This window comes from Triturus cristatus, chromosome 3_2 (assembly GCF_964204655.1).
Source record: "Triturus cristatus chromosome 3_2, aTriCri1.1, whole genome shotgun sequence".
NCBI lineage: Eukaryota > Metazoa > Chordata > Amphibia > Caudata > Salamandridae > Triturus > Triturus cristatus.
This window is the reverse complement of record NC_140584.1, coordinates 346,094,380-346,113,216: the sequence shown is the minus strand read 5'-3', so window position 1 is coordinate 346,113,216 and position 18,837 is coordinate 346,094,380. Positions and strand designations below refer to the sequence as shown.

Here is an 18,837-nt window from a genome sequence, read left to right as displayed (position 1 = left end):
CCCGATAAATGTGTTGTATTATTTACTGGCACAGTAAAGAACTCTACAGGTGCATACCTAAGGGAATTTTCTGGCTCACTCTCTGCCAGACAGTGATCCAGATGAGTTGTATCGTTAAACAATAATGCAACCAATGTGTTCAAATGTTTTTAAGAAACTCCCATTTCTAGATGTTCCCTCGGTGTGCTCAATTTTTAGGCTTCCCATGGGAGAGAATCTGAAAGCTCTGTCATTGAACAATTAACTACTTCAAACCCCTAATAATAAAAAAAAAAATGATTGATTACCTGGTTGGCATCATATTGAAATCTTTGAGCTTTGGAACTAAAGCCCTTTTTTTCAGAATTAGGGATACAAACTGTCTGGTATTTCGTGGGGATTGAGGGTGTACTTTTCGTCATACGTTTGAAACCTTAAGAGGATAACAACAAGGAGAAACAATGTTAACACTTCAAGGAGAAATATAGAAACATGCACTATAACATCTAAATACATCTAACAAAATTATAAGATACTTTTTAACTTTTAAAAGCTCTTTTGTTGAGTTTGAAGAACCTCATACAAACTATGGGAAGTGTAGATACATAAAATAAGAAAATCAACTTAATACAGTTGCTCTTGTTCAAACTTGCATAATTTCGTTACCAAACACTTGAAAAAATAAACTCATTATGTATAGTATTTGCCTTTGTCAAACTAACAATGTGGGGGCATATCAGCAACAACCGGCGATAATTATCGCTAAGCGCACTTAGCGCTAGGATAATTATCGCCAGCTAACGTGGGTTTTTATCGCTGAGATAGCGTGCTATTAGCAACGCTTATCTCAAAAGCGATAAAAATCCTTGCGCTAACTGCCAAACGTGAGATTATCGCTGGAAACGATAATCTCACGAAGTTTGGTGTTAGCTTGATGATAGGGCCCCACAAACTTAGCCACGATATCCACCTTACATAGGATAAGCAGGCGTAAGGAAAGTAGCGATAACAGGGGTTATCGCTACTTTTCTTGCCGCTATGCTACATAGCGTGGGGCTTGATGATAGGAAAAATGTTGCTTAGCGACATTTCTCCAGTCATGTCAGATCAGGAACGCCCACTTTGCATCTCATTAGAGATGCAAAGCTGGGCGTTAAGAATCTTTGCGCTAATGCAAGGTTTCACGCGATAGCGTGACCTTGCTCATTAGGCGATAAAATTATCGCCGCTTTTCACCCAAAAACGGACGCAAAAGTGGCGATAATTTTATATCACCTCGTTGGTGATATGCTCCTTAGTTCTTTCACAACTAGAGACCGAATTAGTACATCTAAGCAGTCATTTAGATTTTGGCAGCAGAGATTTTGTTCGACATCCACACCAAACTTGCAACATGTGTGATTTTGTTTAGGAATTCTCCATAAAAGGTAAATGACTGAACCAAAACATCATAAAGGGGAAAATTTCACATGTTTATCTGGTTATTTTTATGTTCATGATTAAAAAATGCCAAGTCATGAGCATAGCTCATGAAATCAAAAAGTTGAATTTGTAAATCCTGATTCACAAATTCTGGATTTCCAGAATTTTTCAACTGCAAACTTCATTTACTACTACAGAAAAAGGTGGTAAGTCAAAATACCTATACTGTAATAAATAAAAACAATTATATAGAAAGCAAACAACATATGAATACCTAAAACTATGATTATTTATAATGAAAATGACTATAATCCTGAAAATATAGTATCTGTGGGCCCGATTCACAGAACTAACTTAAGAAAAAATCCTAAACTTACTACCATTTTGGTATTCACAGAAGGCACTTACTCATTTTGGTATTCACAGAAGGCACTTACTCATTTCGGTATTCACAGAAGTTAGTAGTCCTAAGTTTAGGACTCCTAAATGCCTTCTGTGAATACCGAAAGTCTTAAAATTAGGATTTTTCGCAGTTTAGTAGTAGTATAGTTAGGACTCCTAACTTTAGGACTCCTAAATGCCTTCTGTGAATACCGAAATTCTTAAAATTAGGATTTTTCTCAATTTAGTAGTCCTAAGTCTAAACTTAGGACTGCTAAATTGAGAAAAATCCTAATTTTAAGAATTTCGGTATTCACAGAAGGCATTTAGGAGTCCTAAAGTTAGGAGTCCTAACTATACTACTACTAAACTGCGAAAAATCCTAATTTTAAGACTTTCGGTATTCACAGAAGGCATTTAGGAGTCCTAAACTTAGGACTACTAACTTCTGTGAATACCGAAATGAGTAAGTGCCTTCTGTGAATACCAAAATGAGTAAGTGCCTTCTGTGAATACCAAAATGGTAGTAAGTTTAGGATTTTGTCTTAAGTTAGTTCTGTGAATCGGGCCCTGTATGTTTAAAAAGTAAAACAACACATCTAAAGAACTAACACTAAAGACAATCTCAATGCTTACTCAAAACCCTAAACCTAAGCCTGATGCTATCTTATTTCCAAGAAAATCATAGTCCTGAGCCTAAGCCATACAATCTGCCTAATAACACCCCTAACCTGGAGCCTAATGCTAACCCCGAGAGTAACCCAAGGCTAGCACAGTGACCTTAAAATTACTGTTACTCCTAAAATATTTTGATATTAACATAAAGGGCCAGGTGTACGACTTTCTGAATTTGTGAGCCGCTAATTGAGGTTTTTTGTGACTCGCGATTAGAGACTCACAAAATGAATGTACTAAGGTACCTCGCCATATTTAGCGATTCCCAATGGGGTCGCAAATGACCTGCCTCATCAATAGTGGCCTGCTGGGGACTGCAGATCACCATATCTGTGTTTGCTTTTAAATACAGCAACTTAAAAAAAAAAAAAATCAGACCGTTTTCCTTAAATGAAAATGGCATGCGTTTCAAAAAGAAAAATGAAGCGTTTCTGTTTCATTTTTTAAGAGCAGGCAGTGGTCCCCGGGACCACTGCCTGCTCTTAAAAAATGTTTTTACTGCCAGTCACAAAGTCCTGTTTGCGACTGCCTTACCACCTACTTGAATTAAGCAGTAAACTGCGATTGTTTTGCGACCGCATTCCAGTCACAAAAACAATTGTAAATGCTCTTGTGGCTCGCTATTAGAAAGGAATGCTCTTGGCATGCCCTTTCCTAATAGTAACTCGCAAACCTTATTTTGCGAGTCGGTAATAGGTTACCGACTTGCAAAATAGGGTTTGTACATTGCACAAGCTCTTTAAGCCTTCACAAACAGCCCGATTCTCCATTTGCGACCTCTAAAACGATCGTTCATCTGGCTCAAAATGTTTAAAAATTCTAATATTTCTGCATCACATTTTCTATATATGTGTTTTTGTTTCGTCTATTTTCACTTCTTATGGAGCAGCCTGTTGGTACGAAATTCGAAAAGGTACAGTGTGGTGGTCTTTGGGAATGTTTGAAACGTGAATGAAAGTTGTTACTGGGGCTATTTGAAAGTGTCCCCAGTGACTGTCCCCATCTTGTCTGTACGTATACTCTGGGAAGTGGATGAGGCCATTACAGACGTTACATTTTAATTTCTGAGAGAGCAGGATAAGGCTTTCTCTGCTGGACAAGATACTTTCCTTTGCAATTCCTTTCTATATAGAATAACTTATTCTGGGTTATTTAGAAAAACATGTTTTTAAGAGTCTACAAAAACGAATTAAGTCCAAGAATACACGCTGAAAACAGCATTTCTTTTTTGGCAATGCCACTTTATTTCAAAAGAAAATGTATCTTCAAATGACCACTAGATGGCAGCCTTAGGACATAAAATGAAAAATAGTTTACTATAACAGCAAAATTGTGAGATGTCCACTAATTAGTATTTAGTTAAAGACTCGTATAAGCAGAGAACACATACGTGGGAATCATAAACCTGATGGTTTAGAGGCATGTGATTTATGACTGGTCATTAGTCTGGTTGGTGATAAAAGATTTTAGAAGCTACTTTCGTTTTGTGACTTCTGCCTACGGTATAACTGATTGAGCAGGAACGGTTTAGGTCTGCGACTGCTCGTTGTTTCTTGTATCCACTGCGGAGTGGCTTTTGTGTGGTGCTCACAAGTAACTGCACAAAAAGACCAGCAGATATTCAGACGCAATGACACACAAGCAATATATCCCGTAAGCATGAACATTAAAATATAGACTTGTAGGAGCTCGCTATGTCACAGCACCGGTGTTGTGTAATACCTGGTATTGGCTGTTGAGAATTGCCGATACTCTTCTTTCAAATTAAGGAGGTGCAGCTACTCAGAACTAAAAAGTTGCAGCAAGAATTTTCAGTTCTATTAAGGACAAGGAAGTGAGGATGATGCTTCTCTTCCTTTACTGCACAAAATACAGCAGCCAATGAAAAAATGTTTTACATATAACATAAACTACATATTCCAAGAAGCTTTGCCCATTAGCCACCAATCATGGCCCAGTAGCCCATATAAGTACATTCAACACCATCTTGAGAGCCTCTTTCTTTGTTCAGAACAGTCCATAAGAACTTGAACCCCAGCGATAACCAACAGTACCCGAAGAGAAAACTCCAGCGGGCGTCATCAATTCGCGAGCAGCAGCTAGCCAGCAACAGGAGTGCGAAGCGCAAACTCAGGGAGCGACATTTGAACGTGTTCAATCCGTCTTCTGATAGGAACCTATAAAATAAATAAGGCTTCATAATAGCCATATACCCCAGAGGGATAAATACGGGTAGGGTAAACAATGAAAGAAGAACAGCCAAATCGTGACATTCCAAACTAATAAATGATATTCTTGGGTAGGATAATTTTCGCCTCCGTTTCCATAATAGAATTAAAAATTCTTGGTGCGACTGCTAGCAACTTTTTAATTCTATTTCAGGACTGGAGACTCCAATTATGTTAGTTTAAAGCTTATTGAATTCCACTGAGGTAATATCACCCACTTGTTTGTAATAAAATTACTTAAAAGTAGAATCAGATGACCAGGCAGCCGATTTCATGATATCCTGAATAGTGGAGCCTAACATAAAGGATTTAGAGGCCATAGCACCCCGAACAGTATGAGTTCCAAACACTTGAGTATCTATACCAGCCTCTGCCATCACTGATTTTAACCACCTGGCTATAGTGGACGATGACACAGGTTTAAAAGGTTTTTGTAAAGCAATCGACAACTGACCCAAGGTATCACTTCTCAATGTGTGAGTACATTCCTCATAAGCTTTCAAGCATTTTACAACACACACTTTATCATTATTGAGAAATACATGATACTCAATACACTTTGAAAAAGTTTCTGTCCTGCAGTAACTGTATATGAAATTCCTTCAGGAGTAAATGCTCTATCTACAATGTCCAGAACTCTGGCATCCGAAGTCCTTCTACACGACATGAGACATAAGAGCATAGCTAGTTTAGCCGAAAACTGTTTTCTAGACAATTGATCATTACCCATCCATCTTTCAAAAGGGTTTAAGACCAAAGTCATGCCCCATAAAATGGAATACTTGGACTTGGGAGGATAAGTTACCCTGATACCTTTAAGAAGTTTACAGATGACAGGTTGCATCCCAACAGGCCTATCATTAACCTGTACATGTCTCGCTGAAATAGCACAATGAAAGTTGTTCACCAACCTTTACGATAAACCCTCAGCTGTTTTCTGAGACAGGAAATTCACTATGTGAGGTACCTCTGCCACCACTGGATCCATGTGCCATTCCAAGAACTAACCCATCTAGCATCTCCATGCCGAAGAATGCCTCTTTCTGGTGGAGGGGGCCCAGGCCTGTTTAATGAACTCTGAAGCCGCATCCGAAAAGCCTGGCAAACTCCACTGTTGCCGAAAAGCCTCAAGGCTATTAGGGACAACTGCTCCGATATTGCCATAGGATGCAGTTCCCCATTGAGGGCCTTGGAGCATCATCTGAGATCAAGGAAGAAGGAGAGGGAAATTGCACGTCAACTCAAAGAGGTCTGTAAACCTAGGTTGCGTTTCCACACAGGGGTGACAAGCACCACCCCTGCTACCTGCCGATTGATCCAAGTAGCTGCCCTGGGAATCATTGTGAATGTGGGAAAGGCATATTTCAGGTCCTTCGACCAATACTGAGAAAAAGCATCAGTCGCCTTCGATAATGGATCCAACCTTGAGCTGAAGAACTCATCCAATTGGCGGTTCAGTGTGGAGGCAAAAAGGTCTACCTTGCAGGGACCCCAAACATTCTGGATCAACCTGAACAGACAAGACTGGAGCTTCCAATCCCTGTTATCTATCAGGTACCTGGAGTTCCAATCTGCTAGTTCGTTGAATTGTCCCGAATGTCCTCACAGCTATCTTGTGGCTCAGGCAATAGTGCCAAAAGTCCTTGGCTATCTCCACCAGCAGGGACAATCATGTGCCCCCTAACTTGTTGATGTACCTCATCGCCGATATATTGTCCATACTGAGGAGGATGCAACAAGACCTATTCTTTGGGGGGAGAGTCCTGAAGGCAAAGGACTCCGCCAGGCAATTGATATGGAGTTCTAACTCTTGGAGAGACCACCTGCCACCTGTTGAGATGTCTCCACAATGCACTCCCCATCCTCTACAGCAGGCGTCTGACCCTGTAACCACTTCTGGATGAGACCCAAGGATGGCTCTGCCATTGCACGCATCCACATGTCCCATCCACCATTGGAGCTCCACTCTCACGCCTTCCGTCAGAGGTATCTGATCTGTGTAAGCTAAGCCCTTTGTTTAAATGCTGAATTTTTAACCTCTGAAGGGCCCTGTAGTGAAGCGGCCCCGTAAATATTGCCTGAATGGAGGAGGTTAGCAGAACGACTAGGCGAGTCATTGCCTGCAGGGAGACTTACAGGAAAGGACAGATTTCAGTTCCTTTTTTATGTTCCGTAACTCGGTCTTGGGAAGATGCAGCTGAGCTGACTGAGGGTTGATTACAAACCCAGGAATTCTATGGTCTGGGAAGGACAAAGGATTGATTTGGTCCTGTTGATGACAAATCCCAAGTCTTGTAAAAGAGATATCATCATCTGCAGATGTAGAGTGACTAACTCTTGGGAGTGCACCATGTTCAGAATGTCATCTAAATTAATGATCATGCGTACTCCTTTCTCCTTGAGGTGGCCTATCACCGGCTTCATCATCTTGGGGATACACCAAGGTTCAGAAGAAAGCCCGAAAGGAAGGACTAAATATTCCAGCCACCTGTCTCTCTAGGGGAATTGAAGGAACCGCCTGTGTGGAGGAAAGATGGGACCAGATAGATAGGCATCTTTGAAATCCAGACAGACTATCCCATCCCCTTTATGCAACTAGTCTGTCAGAACATGAATACCCTCCATCTTGAAATGCCAGTATGTGATATAATAGTTGAACTCCTGCAAATTCAGGACCAATCTGCGTCCCCCCCCCCTGTCTTGTTGCCGCAGAAACCCGCAGCATGAGAATCGCAATAGGCCACTGCTCACTTCTGTAGCAAGTCTTCTATTTTGGGCATCTATAAAAGTGGACTCTTGTAGAGAAAATTGTGGCTGTTGAGGGAACCCCTGTTGCCAGGGTGCCTGATAAAACTCCAGCCGGAAACCCTGAATGGTTTGTATTACCCATGCATCCTGAGTCAAAAGACTACAATTGCAATGAAAAAGTTGTATTCGACCCCCCAGTTGAGCCTCAGAGATAATGATGACCCTTATCTGTGGAATTAGAGTACTGGAATCCTGTTCTGGACCCACCTCTGTTAAAGCGATGCCTGGAGAAGTGTTGTCTGGACGCGAGGAAAGTACCCCTTCTTGTGGAGTCTTGACAGTCTCCTCGACCACGTCTGTAAGCTCCCCTGGGAGGGACTTGGTAGTAGGGACGGCCTGGAGAGCGGCCCCTGCCTCGCCCGACCTGAGCAAAAAGCCTGCTTGGAACACCTTTTTGAGGTTGGATTGCGCCTTATCTAGGGTCTTAAACGTGGTAAGGAATTTTGATATGTCCTTCACAAATTTGTCCCGGAAGAGCTGTCCCTCAGCTAAGGCACCAGAGTCCGCCAAAGCTAGCTCAATTAAGTTTGTGTCCATACACATCAGAAGGGACTTCCATCTCTCAGAGGACATAGCACAATTGGCGTTTCCCAGTAGGCATATGGCACAATGGGTCCACCCTACCAGGATTTCGTGGTCAAAAGGGGAAACTGTCTCTTTGGCAATTAACGCCATTTCTAGAATGTTTGCAAGGAGCCCTGTGACATCCAGTATCTTATCCTGACACCTGCGCCAGGAGCGGTCAATGCCCTTCTTGGGATCCTTAGCAAACTTGTTGAGACATGTTAACATACTAGGGTTGATCTTGGGAGTTTCTGCAACTTTGTTTGGAAGGTCTGGTCTCTGACATTCCGCCCTAAGCCGATTGCAAACTTCTTTGTCAAACCCTTTGCACAACTTATCATGTAGGTATTCTAACACCGCAGGAGCTAGGGCCCAGTCAAATGACCTTGGATGGACTATGTCCTCCGGGTTCAAGTTGAAGAGGTTGGAAGGGGGAGTGGGGAAAAACCAGAGGCTTAAAAGAGGTGGACTTTGTGGCCTTTTTGCGTCTCAAGGTGATATCGTGATCAGAATGAGGTGAGTCTGTATGTGTAGAATCTGTGTCTGTATTTGACTTACCCTTGGACTAAGACTTTTTGGAGGGAGAAGGGGCCGAACAGTATTCTTGATCCCCAAGAGAGCATTAGGAAATGGTGGACAAGGCGTCAGCATGAGGCCAATCATATGGCCTTTGCCTTGCAAGGCGGATCAGTATTACCTTCTGTAGGTTTCAGGGCAGCCTACTGGTCAAACACATGCCATTTGGCAAACCTCTCCAATTTGGCTGTAATGGGCTTCAAGGCAGCCACCAAAACCTGATAGACTGTAAGAGGGACTGTAGTCTCAATTGCCCTGTTGACGGACTGCTGCCCTGAAGCTTCCAGTGGGACAATCTGTCCTCTAAATGGTGCCCTTGATCCTCTTCATAGGAGGATTCATATTTCTCCTCCTCCTCCTCCTCCTCAAAAGGCACCCACTCAGTCATGATGGAAAATATGAAGATCCATAGTCAAGTCTATCCCAATGGATAATGGGGGGGGTGGCGGAACAGCCCCAAGTGCAGAGGGAAAAGTGTTGTAATCAGGCTCCACAGCAATTGCTGTACTCAGAAATGATTGCAGCCCACATGTACAGGGAGATGTGGAGCATTAGGGAGAGCCTAGATGTAGATAGTAAATGCAGTGTGCACTCCGCTCGAACTAAAGGGCAGATGCTCTGTTATTACAGCCAAGCCGGCGACCAGACCACGCTGTGAAGGTTTTTTTTAAATTAGCACGGTGCCGAACGTTAAAGGAATGCGTCGGCGAGGAAGAGTTGCAAGAGGACTATGTATAGCCCAGATAGAGCTTAAAAGTAGCCTAATTGGGCTATGCATGCGCCACAGGCTCATTAGCTCAGGTCTGATTAAGGGAGTAACAGAAACGGCCAGATAGAGCTGCGATAGGTCCAGAACGGATTTTCTGGAACAGGAGAAACTCATTGTGTGCAACAGCCAGCCAAAGAATGCACGTACCCTCTCCCGGTCGCAAGGGCCGAGAACAGGACGCAAGAGACTACCCCTTAGGGGTCTAAATGGGTGCAAAGGTATGCAACAGCGAATTAAAACTACTCCATAACACCGTTATGTTGATAAGAAATACACAATGAGAATAAACAGAGAATGAATAAAGCATATGTCAAGAAATACAGAGGCACTTATCTGGACTGCCGAACAGCAAAGATAGAGGTTCTCAAGATGGTGTTGACTGTACTTATATTGGCTACTGGGCTATGATTGGTGGGTAATGGCAAGGCATCATTGAATATATAGATTATGTTATATGTAAAGGTCTTTTTCATTGGCTGCTGTGTTTTGTGCAGTAAAGGAAGAGAAGCATAATCGGAGCCTCCGGTCCTAAAATAGAATCTGGCAGCACCTGCTCATTTAAAGCCTTACCCATGTGTACACCTAGACTAAAACCACAAAGAGGCAACCACACTCACCAACATCATATGTACAGGTTCAATAAGAGGGACTGACAAAAATAGGCATGCTGTCACAAATGTATGCACCTAGGTGAACAGATGAATGATTGGCTGTGGGTGGAAAACGGAACAAATAGATGATGGTGGATAGGTTGGTGACGGCAACAAAAAAGAAAGGAGGATCGATAGGTGTAATGGTGTGGGCGAAAGGATGCATGGCTTTGGTGGGTAGATGACAACTGGATAAATGATACATATTTTCTAATTTTTGTAAGGTAATCTCTGCGGGAGTTCCATATGGCTTTTCCAGAGCATTTGTGGACTCTCTTCAACAATATGGCTCAATCTGTAACTGGTGTCAGAGAGCTGCTGGTTTTATATCAACTGGATTGTTGCCTCTCTGAGGAGTAAATTATATCTGAGGTTTAAGAAGGAGTAGAAAGTAAATGTCAGTTTACTCTCTTGTATCTCTCTTGAGCAATCACCTATAGTGTGTGTTCAATAATTTCTGTTTCCATGCCTTTCCAATTATTGGCCTCACAAAAATGTTAATCTGCAAGTACCACAGCTGTATAGTTTGCACACATGCTCATTTCTTAGATTCTGGTTGCAATCACACAGATGCGGTTGTGATATCCATGTTCTGTATGTCCGTTCACACCTTGATCTCTGTTGTATCGTCACACTAACATAAGCCTGCAGTGCACTCGGCATAGCTATTTAGCCATTTGCCTCTGTGAGTGATCTAACACGGGTCATATTACAGATCATTCTGTATACCTATTCAATCATTAGCCTCTCTGGTATGATCACATGTAGCTATTCTTGCAGGCCACTCAAGCAACTTACTTAATACTTGGCCGCTCCATGCAGGAACCATCATGAGCAGATGAGCAAGTTACTTACCATCGGCAGTGCTCTTTCGGGTGGATACCCTATCTAACCACAGATTCCACACAATGTGAATACCCCTAGGTGCCAGACTGGATCCAGAGGTTTTTCATTGTATTGCTCCTGTTCACTGACAGCTAGCGTCATGTGGCTCTGCATCAGCTTCATACCACTCCGGAACATTAGAGCTGTATATAAGCATAACCCTTGCGCGCTGACATCAGTTTCTTTCTTGACTCTGTCTGCACCTTTGGAAGCAGAACTAATAATTGAACAGAATTGACAGTGTGCAGACATCTAGATTGAGACCTGTTTAGATGGATAAAAAGACCATTTCACAGAACGGGGAAGTGTAAGGTCAGAAAGGAATCTACTGTTAAAATAGCTACCAGAAAAAGAGTTACCAAAGATAATTAACTTGTTCTTCTCATCTGTACTTCTAACGGAAGATTCCTCACCTTGTGAATAAATATCAAAGCAGTACCTCCCAAGATGAGGAGTCTGTCGAATTGATCAACCAGAAAAGTCCTGCAGGACTGAACGGGCAAAGTGCCCATCCCGCAGGACCTGGCTATCACAGCTGTAGTGCTTTATGAACATGTGAATTGACACTCATAGAACAGCCTGTCAGATTTCCATAATGAGTGCTATACATGCCGTCTCTGTAGTAGCAGCCTTGGGTGTGGTCAAATGAGCTCTCAGGCTCTCTGGAGTCTGCTTCTTGGCCCGTACATAGCAGATCCTAATAAAGAGGGTTATCCGTCTCAATGTGGTCCTTTTCTGCACTGCCTTACCCTCCTTTGCCCTAGAGAACCCCACTAAGAGTTGCACGTCCACCCAATATCCTTGGTAAAACCGATGTAAAAACGTAAAGCATTTCTAGGGTACAAATGATGGCTTTTCTCCTCTTCTTTTGAGGGGTGCGAGGAAGCAAAGAATACCAGAAGAGTGATGGTCTGGCTGACAAGAAAAGTAGTTGCAAACATTAGTGAAAAAGCTGATCTGGTCCAGAACACTGGTTTGTCCGAGAGTAGGGTGTTGTATGAAGGCTGAATAGACAGAGCTTGTCACGAGATGAGATTAATTTATTGCAATCAGAAAGACTATTTTAAGAGTCAAGAAATGCAATGGACAGATGTGCATTGGTGCAAATACGGTATACATAAGACATGTGAGAACCAAATTAAGGTCCCACTGCAGCAGCAGAAAGAGGGGGGTGGTAACATTTGAACAAACACTGTGAGAAAACTTTAAGCAAGCACACTACAACTGGTGATTTAAACAAGCTCAGTTGGTCCGGTAAATGCAAAAAAGCCAAAAGGGAAGGGAAATTACTCTAACAGTGCCTACAGCAAGTCCTTGCTGGGCTAAAGATAGCAACAACAAAAAAACAGCCGACAACTGCTTGCAAAGACTTTGGTCCTGAGTTAGATCTTAGCGGGACTCCTGTCGTCCCTCTGTGGCAGCGATTACAAGTCCAGCCCGCCATATTTAGATGTGGGCTCGTTGAACCTCAGTCCACATCAATAGACTGTTTATCGTCGCGTATGCAACGCACCTCTTTGATGCAGTGGACTTCTCTACTGCCTAACAGGACTCCGTCCCCATCAGGCCGAAGGGTTTGCGCCGAGCCTATTTAGATTTCCCTGTAGTGCTGGTGGTGGATTCCTGACGGAGTAAGTCCCTGGTGGAGTAAAGACTGGTAAGTACTACTTATTAATGTGTCACTACACATACATGTTGAGTTTGCTTCAAAAGTATATGTAGGCAATGTGTTAGACCACTTTTGTTACAAATAGTATAGCACACAAACAACATACACACACTATTGAATGTACAACCACAGGCACCAAAGTACAACACCCACAACCACCATAACAAACAAATATGTTTTTTGTGTCAATACAGGTTACAGAACAAGGGGCTTCTGGGTCATCTTGCTGAAGCCATTCAAAGGTCTAAACGCCCCTCCTCCATGAAGGTTCACTCCCATCATTAATGAGCTTTTCAGAATTCGTTTACATCAGTCATTACTTTCTGTTCAGTGTGGCCTTCTCTTCGCAGGTCAGTTCTTCAATTCCTTTGAGAAGGTTTTGAGAACAATTCAGCAGTTTCTACGTGGAGGACCCTGCGGGCAAAAATTGAGAATGCAATTCTTGCCTTTAGGGTTTTGAAGGAGCATTCCTTGTCCAGTCCTGAGTTCATCCCCCATGATTCTATGGAATTTACCTAAGTTTTAAGGTATTTCGCTCTTTGAGTCTGTGCATATTACATTTTTGATAATGAAGGTTGTATTACTAGTGGCTATGACCACTGCCAATGGGACTGGCAAAGTAGGAGTTTTATTGTGCCGACTCTCCCCTTTGTGAGAATTCTTGAGGATGGGGGTCATTCATAAACCTGATTCAGAGTTTCTCTCCAATGTTGCATCTGTGGACCAAATGAATCAGAAGTTTGATTTGTAGTGTTTCACTTTTCCTGAATTTAAATGGCACGCTTTATTTTACTCTTGGGGTGTCAGCGAAGCAATTCATTTGAACCTGTCCAGTCCTTTTTGTAAGCAAGAACAGCTTTTTGATCCTTTTGGGTTTGTGGGACAGAGCCGAAGGATAGGCTCAATTCTATTTGTAGTTGGATAGATTCCATGCTTTATCTTGCTTATTTCTCATTAAAAAATACCTTGCCAGTGCCATTCAAAGCAGACCCATCCAAGGTGCGGTGGCGCATGGGTGGACACTCAGGTAGTGTCATTACCTGAAATATTCAGGGTAGTAACTTGGGATTCCCCTCATACATCTCCCTATGAAAGACTTGGGGAAAACATGCAGGGATCGGCATGGAAATAAAGATTCCCATACGTTATTCCCCAAAATTGGTTAAACTCAGTTATTCCCCGGGAAATACCATGAACCACTGTAACAATAATTTCAGAGTGGGGATAATTCCGGGGCACTCATACTCGAGGCCTAAGAGTTTCACTATGATTGTGCGACCACAATTCATCACCAAGTCACTCTCAATAAAAAGGCTCATATTGGATCCGCTCACAAATGAATAATAAATGGCTTCCAATAGAGCTACTACCTATGAAAAGGCAAAGTGAGTGAGTACACTGGCATTCGGAATAGGCCAAAACTGAGAGCACTTAGCAAATAGGAGTTCTATACTATGTCGGGAGTGTCCAACACATACGTCCAAGACTGAGGATTCCAAACCAGATATTCAGGATATCCCATAAGATAGACTTACATACAAAACATCTAAATGGAAACCATTTTTGTTCGCCATTGGCATCCTGAAAATCTGGCATGGATTTATGTCTGCTTGACTTTGCATTGTCTACCCTTGTACGAGGCTTCAATCCACGGCTCCCATTCTCAAGGTTAGATACAAATCCCCCAAAGAGACCAACAAAGCCTGATATTTTTGGGATGTTTTCTTTGCTAATTATACACTACTTTCTCATTGAAGGAAACTCATTCAAGAAGGCAGCAGGAGTGATTTTAATGTGATTCTGTCCCTGGCATCATTAGAGCATTCTTGCCCTATAGGGGTGACATGAATTAATCTATAGGGACGCAAGCCTGACCAGTGGCCACAGGTATTGGATGACCATGTCCAGCATTTTCAAAAGTGAGATTTTACAATGTGGACTGAACCCTCTAAAAAGCATTGGGTTTCAGAGATTGATACTGATTTCTGACACAGATGAAACCAACTGAAAAGCCAAGAGATTAGCAACACAAGACAAGGCAGCTTTTAGCATGCATCATATTACTACTGGTGTCCCCCTCTTGGAGCTGAGGAGTAAGAGTGCATCTTTTAAGAGAAGTAACAAATTCTGAAATAGTATACATTACCTTTCAGAATTTGTCCATGAATCTGATTACTGCGCGGAAGAACACATTCCGATCCAGATGTCATCATGTCACAGCAGTGTGGGACACCTCAAGAGGTTGTCTAAAGAAAAGTAATTAGCATTCTTCAACGGGATCTTCAATAAACAATCTGAAATTATAACATGGTTTTTAGTTTTGTAGGGGCAGTTATAAAATAAATGATCTACTGTAAGTAACAACAAAGTTGTGCAGCCTGTCTATGAAGGTGAGACAGTTGCAATCACAGAGGTCCAGAAACAGTGCAAGCAGAATTGCCAAGTGGGTCCAGGCCCTCAGGGGCACCTTTATGTAGTCCTGGATTTTGAGCCAACATCACTTAGCACTGGGATATGAAGGACTGGTCTGTTCCAGTAATGATTAAAATGCATTGGTTGGGAAAGGTGATCATCCAGTTGGCATGAGGCCAGTTGGCAACTCTCAGCGTTCTCCCTACATTCCCAATATTCTTTCAGATCAAATAATATCCACAATGATTTTGTTCTCCTCTAGATTTAGTGTGAAGCTGCCTTGATAACATAGGCATGTGGTTTGCAGTGCTTTCCACTGGCTGGCTTTGTTGGTCCTAATGTGGGATCTTGGGATCAGGATAGGAAGAACCCTTGGTCAGGAGCATAATGCAGGCCTTTGCATCCCTTGCGGTGCAAGTGGGCCCTCAACCTTCATGCCCCTCACCCATTCAGCCTAGGCCTATGAATATCTCTGAGACCTCGGAGTGGCAGGTGCCCTTCACCACCTTCTGCAGAGGGACCCCATCAGAGAGCGTTATGCCACTGATCTTGATGGAAAGGTGTTTTGAAGGTTACCAATGAGTATACATTTGGGAGGAGGGTGAATGCTTGTGGCCTGCCTGCATAGAGTGATAAATTAGTATCAGAGCAGTACATGGGCATATGCCATGGTGTGCGATGCATTGCCTGGTTCCCTTTCTCATGAACAAATATCAGTGTAGCAAAATGATATGCACCTGTGGCTGCCATGCATGAAGTGCATAATGAATGAGGGGCAGTGCAGAGGCAAGTTATTTGGCTGTGGACTAGCCTGCATGAATTGGCCCCCTGTGTGGTGAATGAGGTGACAATTCCAGCCAGTGCAGCTTTAAATTCCCTGGCTGCTTTTTTAGGTCTCGCCTGACCCAGCGCATGCGCTGGTCTGGCGAGACTTATTGAGAGGGCTCCAAAAAGTGCTACCAGGCCAGCCTAGAGCTACAGTGCATGTGCGCGGGCGCACGCACCACGCTTTACCGCAATTAGTTTCACTCTTCGCGGCCGCACGGCCGCTTTGATGTTTGATCGTGAACCCGATCGCGATCACTTTAACTTTCGCGGCCTGACGGCCGTTTTGCATAGCCAATAGGTCGCGCTTTTGGGACCTTATAAGTATTTAGTTATGCAACTGTTGCATGGCTAAACACTTATAAGGTCCCCAAGGCGAGACCTATTGGCTATGCCAATGCTTGTTTCTTCTGTGGTGAATGAGGTACAATGCAGGAAGAGGGCGTTTGGGTGAGGTCTGCCACAGATGATAAGCGATGTGTTGAGTTTCCTGTCTTTGAGTCGTCTTGATTGGGCGCGGGTGGTGTCTTCTGCTTCCATAAAGAAGGAGTAGTGTTGAGTCCCTGGGTGTTTGCCCGGTCATGACTGAGTGAGTGACTGATGATGTTGTGGACTGAGGAGAGTGAGAAGGTGCTGCCTGCCCTGCATGTACAAGCTGTTGAAAACTTTGAGGGGGGAGGTAAGTCAGCTCTATGTTCGACATTTGTGTATATTGTATCCTGTGCAGATGTGCATCTTGCAGCTGTAAAAAAAAAGAAATGTTTTCCTATGTGACCGAGCTTGTGTAGACAACCAATTTTGGGGATCTAGTGTAATGCCGGAAATCCAGATGGTCTTACCAACCTATATTTGTTGACCCCGGACTGGACAAGGGTTCAAGGTAAAATGTCCCATCCTTGCCTCTACCTCACGGTGCCACCATGCGAAGGAGGACTCGGCTTTTAACTCTAAGCTCCACACAGTGGACCCTATTCACAAAGGGCTTTTGCACTCGGGGCAGAGGCCCCACAGTCATGGCGGGGGCCCCTGCACTCATGGCCGGACCTCCGCATTACAGTTTCTTCTTGCGGAAGTCCCACCACAAAAGCGGGCACCCCGCCATGACTGCGTGGCCTCCGCCACAAGTGCAAAAGCCCTTTGTGAATAGGGTCCACTGTCTTCAAGACTAGAGTTGTACATGAGAGACTCTGCTAACTGCGGCCAACTCCTGTGGCTACTTCAGCAATGACCCACCCATACTACCTGCAGGATCACTTCCCGAATAAGAGTTCCAATGTTTGCCATCACTACACAGTTACCTTACTCACGTCCAGTGATATCCTACTCTCCATCTTGGATGCTACAAAACAGTCATTTTCCAGTTCCAAATTTAAAAAATACATGCGTTTAGGTTTGAATGGCTTGTCGTCTAAAACAATCAAAACATAGAAATCCCACACTGGGTGGAATGTGCTGATGGATGTACTGATAAGCAGGAACTCAGCATAACACATCTAAACTTCTTACTTCTTTAAATAAAAACAAACTACAGTGAGTGTTTCTGTAGCCCTCTGTCCTCCCCATGCACACATCACATCTATTGGATGATGTGAACAGACAGTCTCTGACATCGGTGCCTACGTCCCCCAATCACAATAGACAAGCCGTGATGTCACAATCACGCTGTTGGGTCAGAGTCAGAGCCCTGCCTCAGCTTGCCTCGAACACCTGTCAGATGTGTTGCTGCCCTTGAGCCTGCTCTCCTGAGTGTCCAACCTCCTGACTCATTCTGGCACCCGACTCGTCTCTGAGGGCACTAGACTCGTCTCTGAGCTCTAATCAACAGCATATCTGTGTCTAGGCTCCTGAGTTGGTCTTCAGTCAACAAGGCTTTGCAGTCAAACTTAGGATTTGCTTCCAGCTCTGAGTGCCGAGTGACCCATTCCAGGTCCGTCTTCTCCAGCCTCAAGCCTTGGTAAGATTGTTCCTTCAGTCAGGCTCTGAATAAGTCGTTTCTGCCTGAAATCGAAGCCATACTCTCCTGGCTGTTTCTCCAGGGTCGCTGCTTTCATTGGAGCAGCAGGTGCAGTGGCATCGGGGACCAAAGGCCTGAGGGGACCACTGAACCCTAATTATTGCAATATTTTATCATTCAAACAGCAGCCAGTAGGCCTATTTCCGTCTTTGCACTTGAGCGCATGACATGCTGGCTACACTACTGCATTTCCCCTCTAACCTCTAGTGCTCTTTCACATTTCTGCTCTTTAACTGTGCAGTCAAGCTTGAGTACTCTGTCCCAGGCCTAAAACTGAAGTAACTTGTCCTTTCCTCTCTCTGTGGCAATCCTGTTGCCATTCCCCCTCAATACCTGAAAGATGTTACTTCTGTGATACAACCTGAATCAAAACTATAAAAGGTAACAGAAGAAAATATACAGAGCTACCGTGGACAGCATAATGGTCAGTTAAAGTAACCAAACACGTATATCTTAACACAAGCTGCTCTTTCTGCAAAACAGGTCTAAGGCCATAAATGAGAATTTCCGCACTCTGTAGAAGAGCAAAAGAGGCTGACGTAATTGAATAATTCCTTCACCTGCAAGTCTACATTGCGTTCTAACTGTTGACTCATCCTAAAAGATCTTCACCATATCCCAGCAAGCCAAAAACACTGGAACTCCACATACATTTAAAAAAAGTACATAAGACCTATTTTGGGTAGAGTACATGGTGGGTCAATCAATCAGTGTTTGTTAAGCGTGACTACTCACCCGTGAGGGTCTCAAGGCGCTGGGGGGGGGGGGGGGGAGGGGGGGGCTGCAGGTACTGATGGGTGTTGAGGATCAGTTGAAAAGCCAGGTCTTGAGAGCCTTCCTGAATTAGGTCAGCGACTGAGATAGCCTGAGGTGGAGAGGCAGGGTGTTCCAAGTATTGGCAACGAGGTAGGAGAAGGACCTTCCTCCGGTATGGCCTGGGTGAAGAAATGACAAACCTTCAAAATTAATTGATCCCACTG

General features: G+C 43.5%; 1 protein-coding gene across 5 annotated transcripts in view; it reads right to left on the bottom strand.

Annotated features, from left to right (window-relative positions):
- Positions 1 to 18,837, bottom strand: part of STPG1 (sperm tail PG-rich repeat containing 1) — a 264,699-nt gene that overhangs the window by 207,269 nt on the left and 38,593 nt on the right. The window contains exons 2-4 of one of the 5 annotated variants that reach the window (XM_085647846.1): positions 18,593 to 18,792; positions 14,753 to 14,900; positions 288 to 412 (exon numbers count right to left, since the gene is read on the bottom strand). In XM_085647846.1, the coding sequence (XP_085503972.1) occupies positions 288 to 412; positions 14,753 to 14,819 (192 nt within the window). In that variant the 5' untranslated portion in view covers positions 14,820 to 14,900; positions 18,593 to 18,792. Of the gene's footprint in view, positions 1 to 287; positions 413 to 4,179; positions 4,322 to 4,511; positions 4,635 to 14,752; positions 14,901 to 18,592; positions 18,793 to 18,837 lie in introns of those variants that run through there. The other 4 variants (XM_085647848.1, XM_085647850.1, XM_085647849.1 and 1 more) reach the window with 4 other exon arrangements.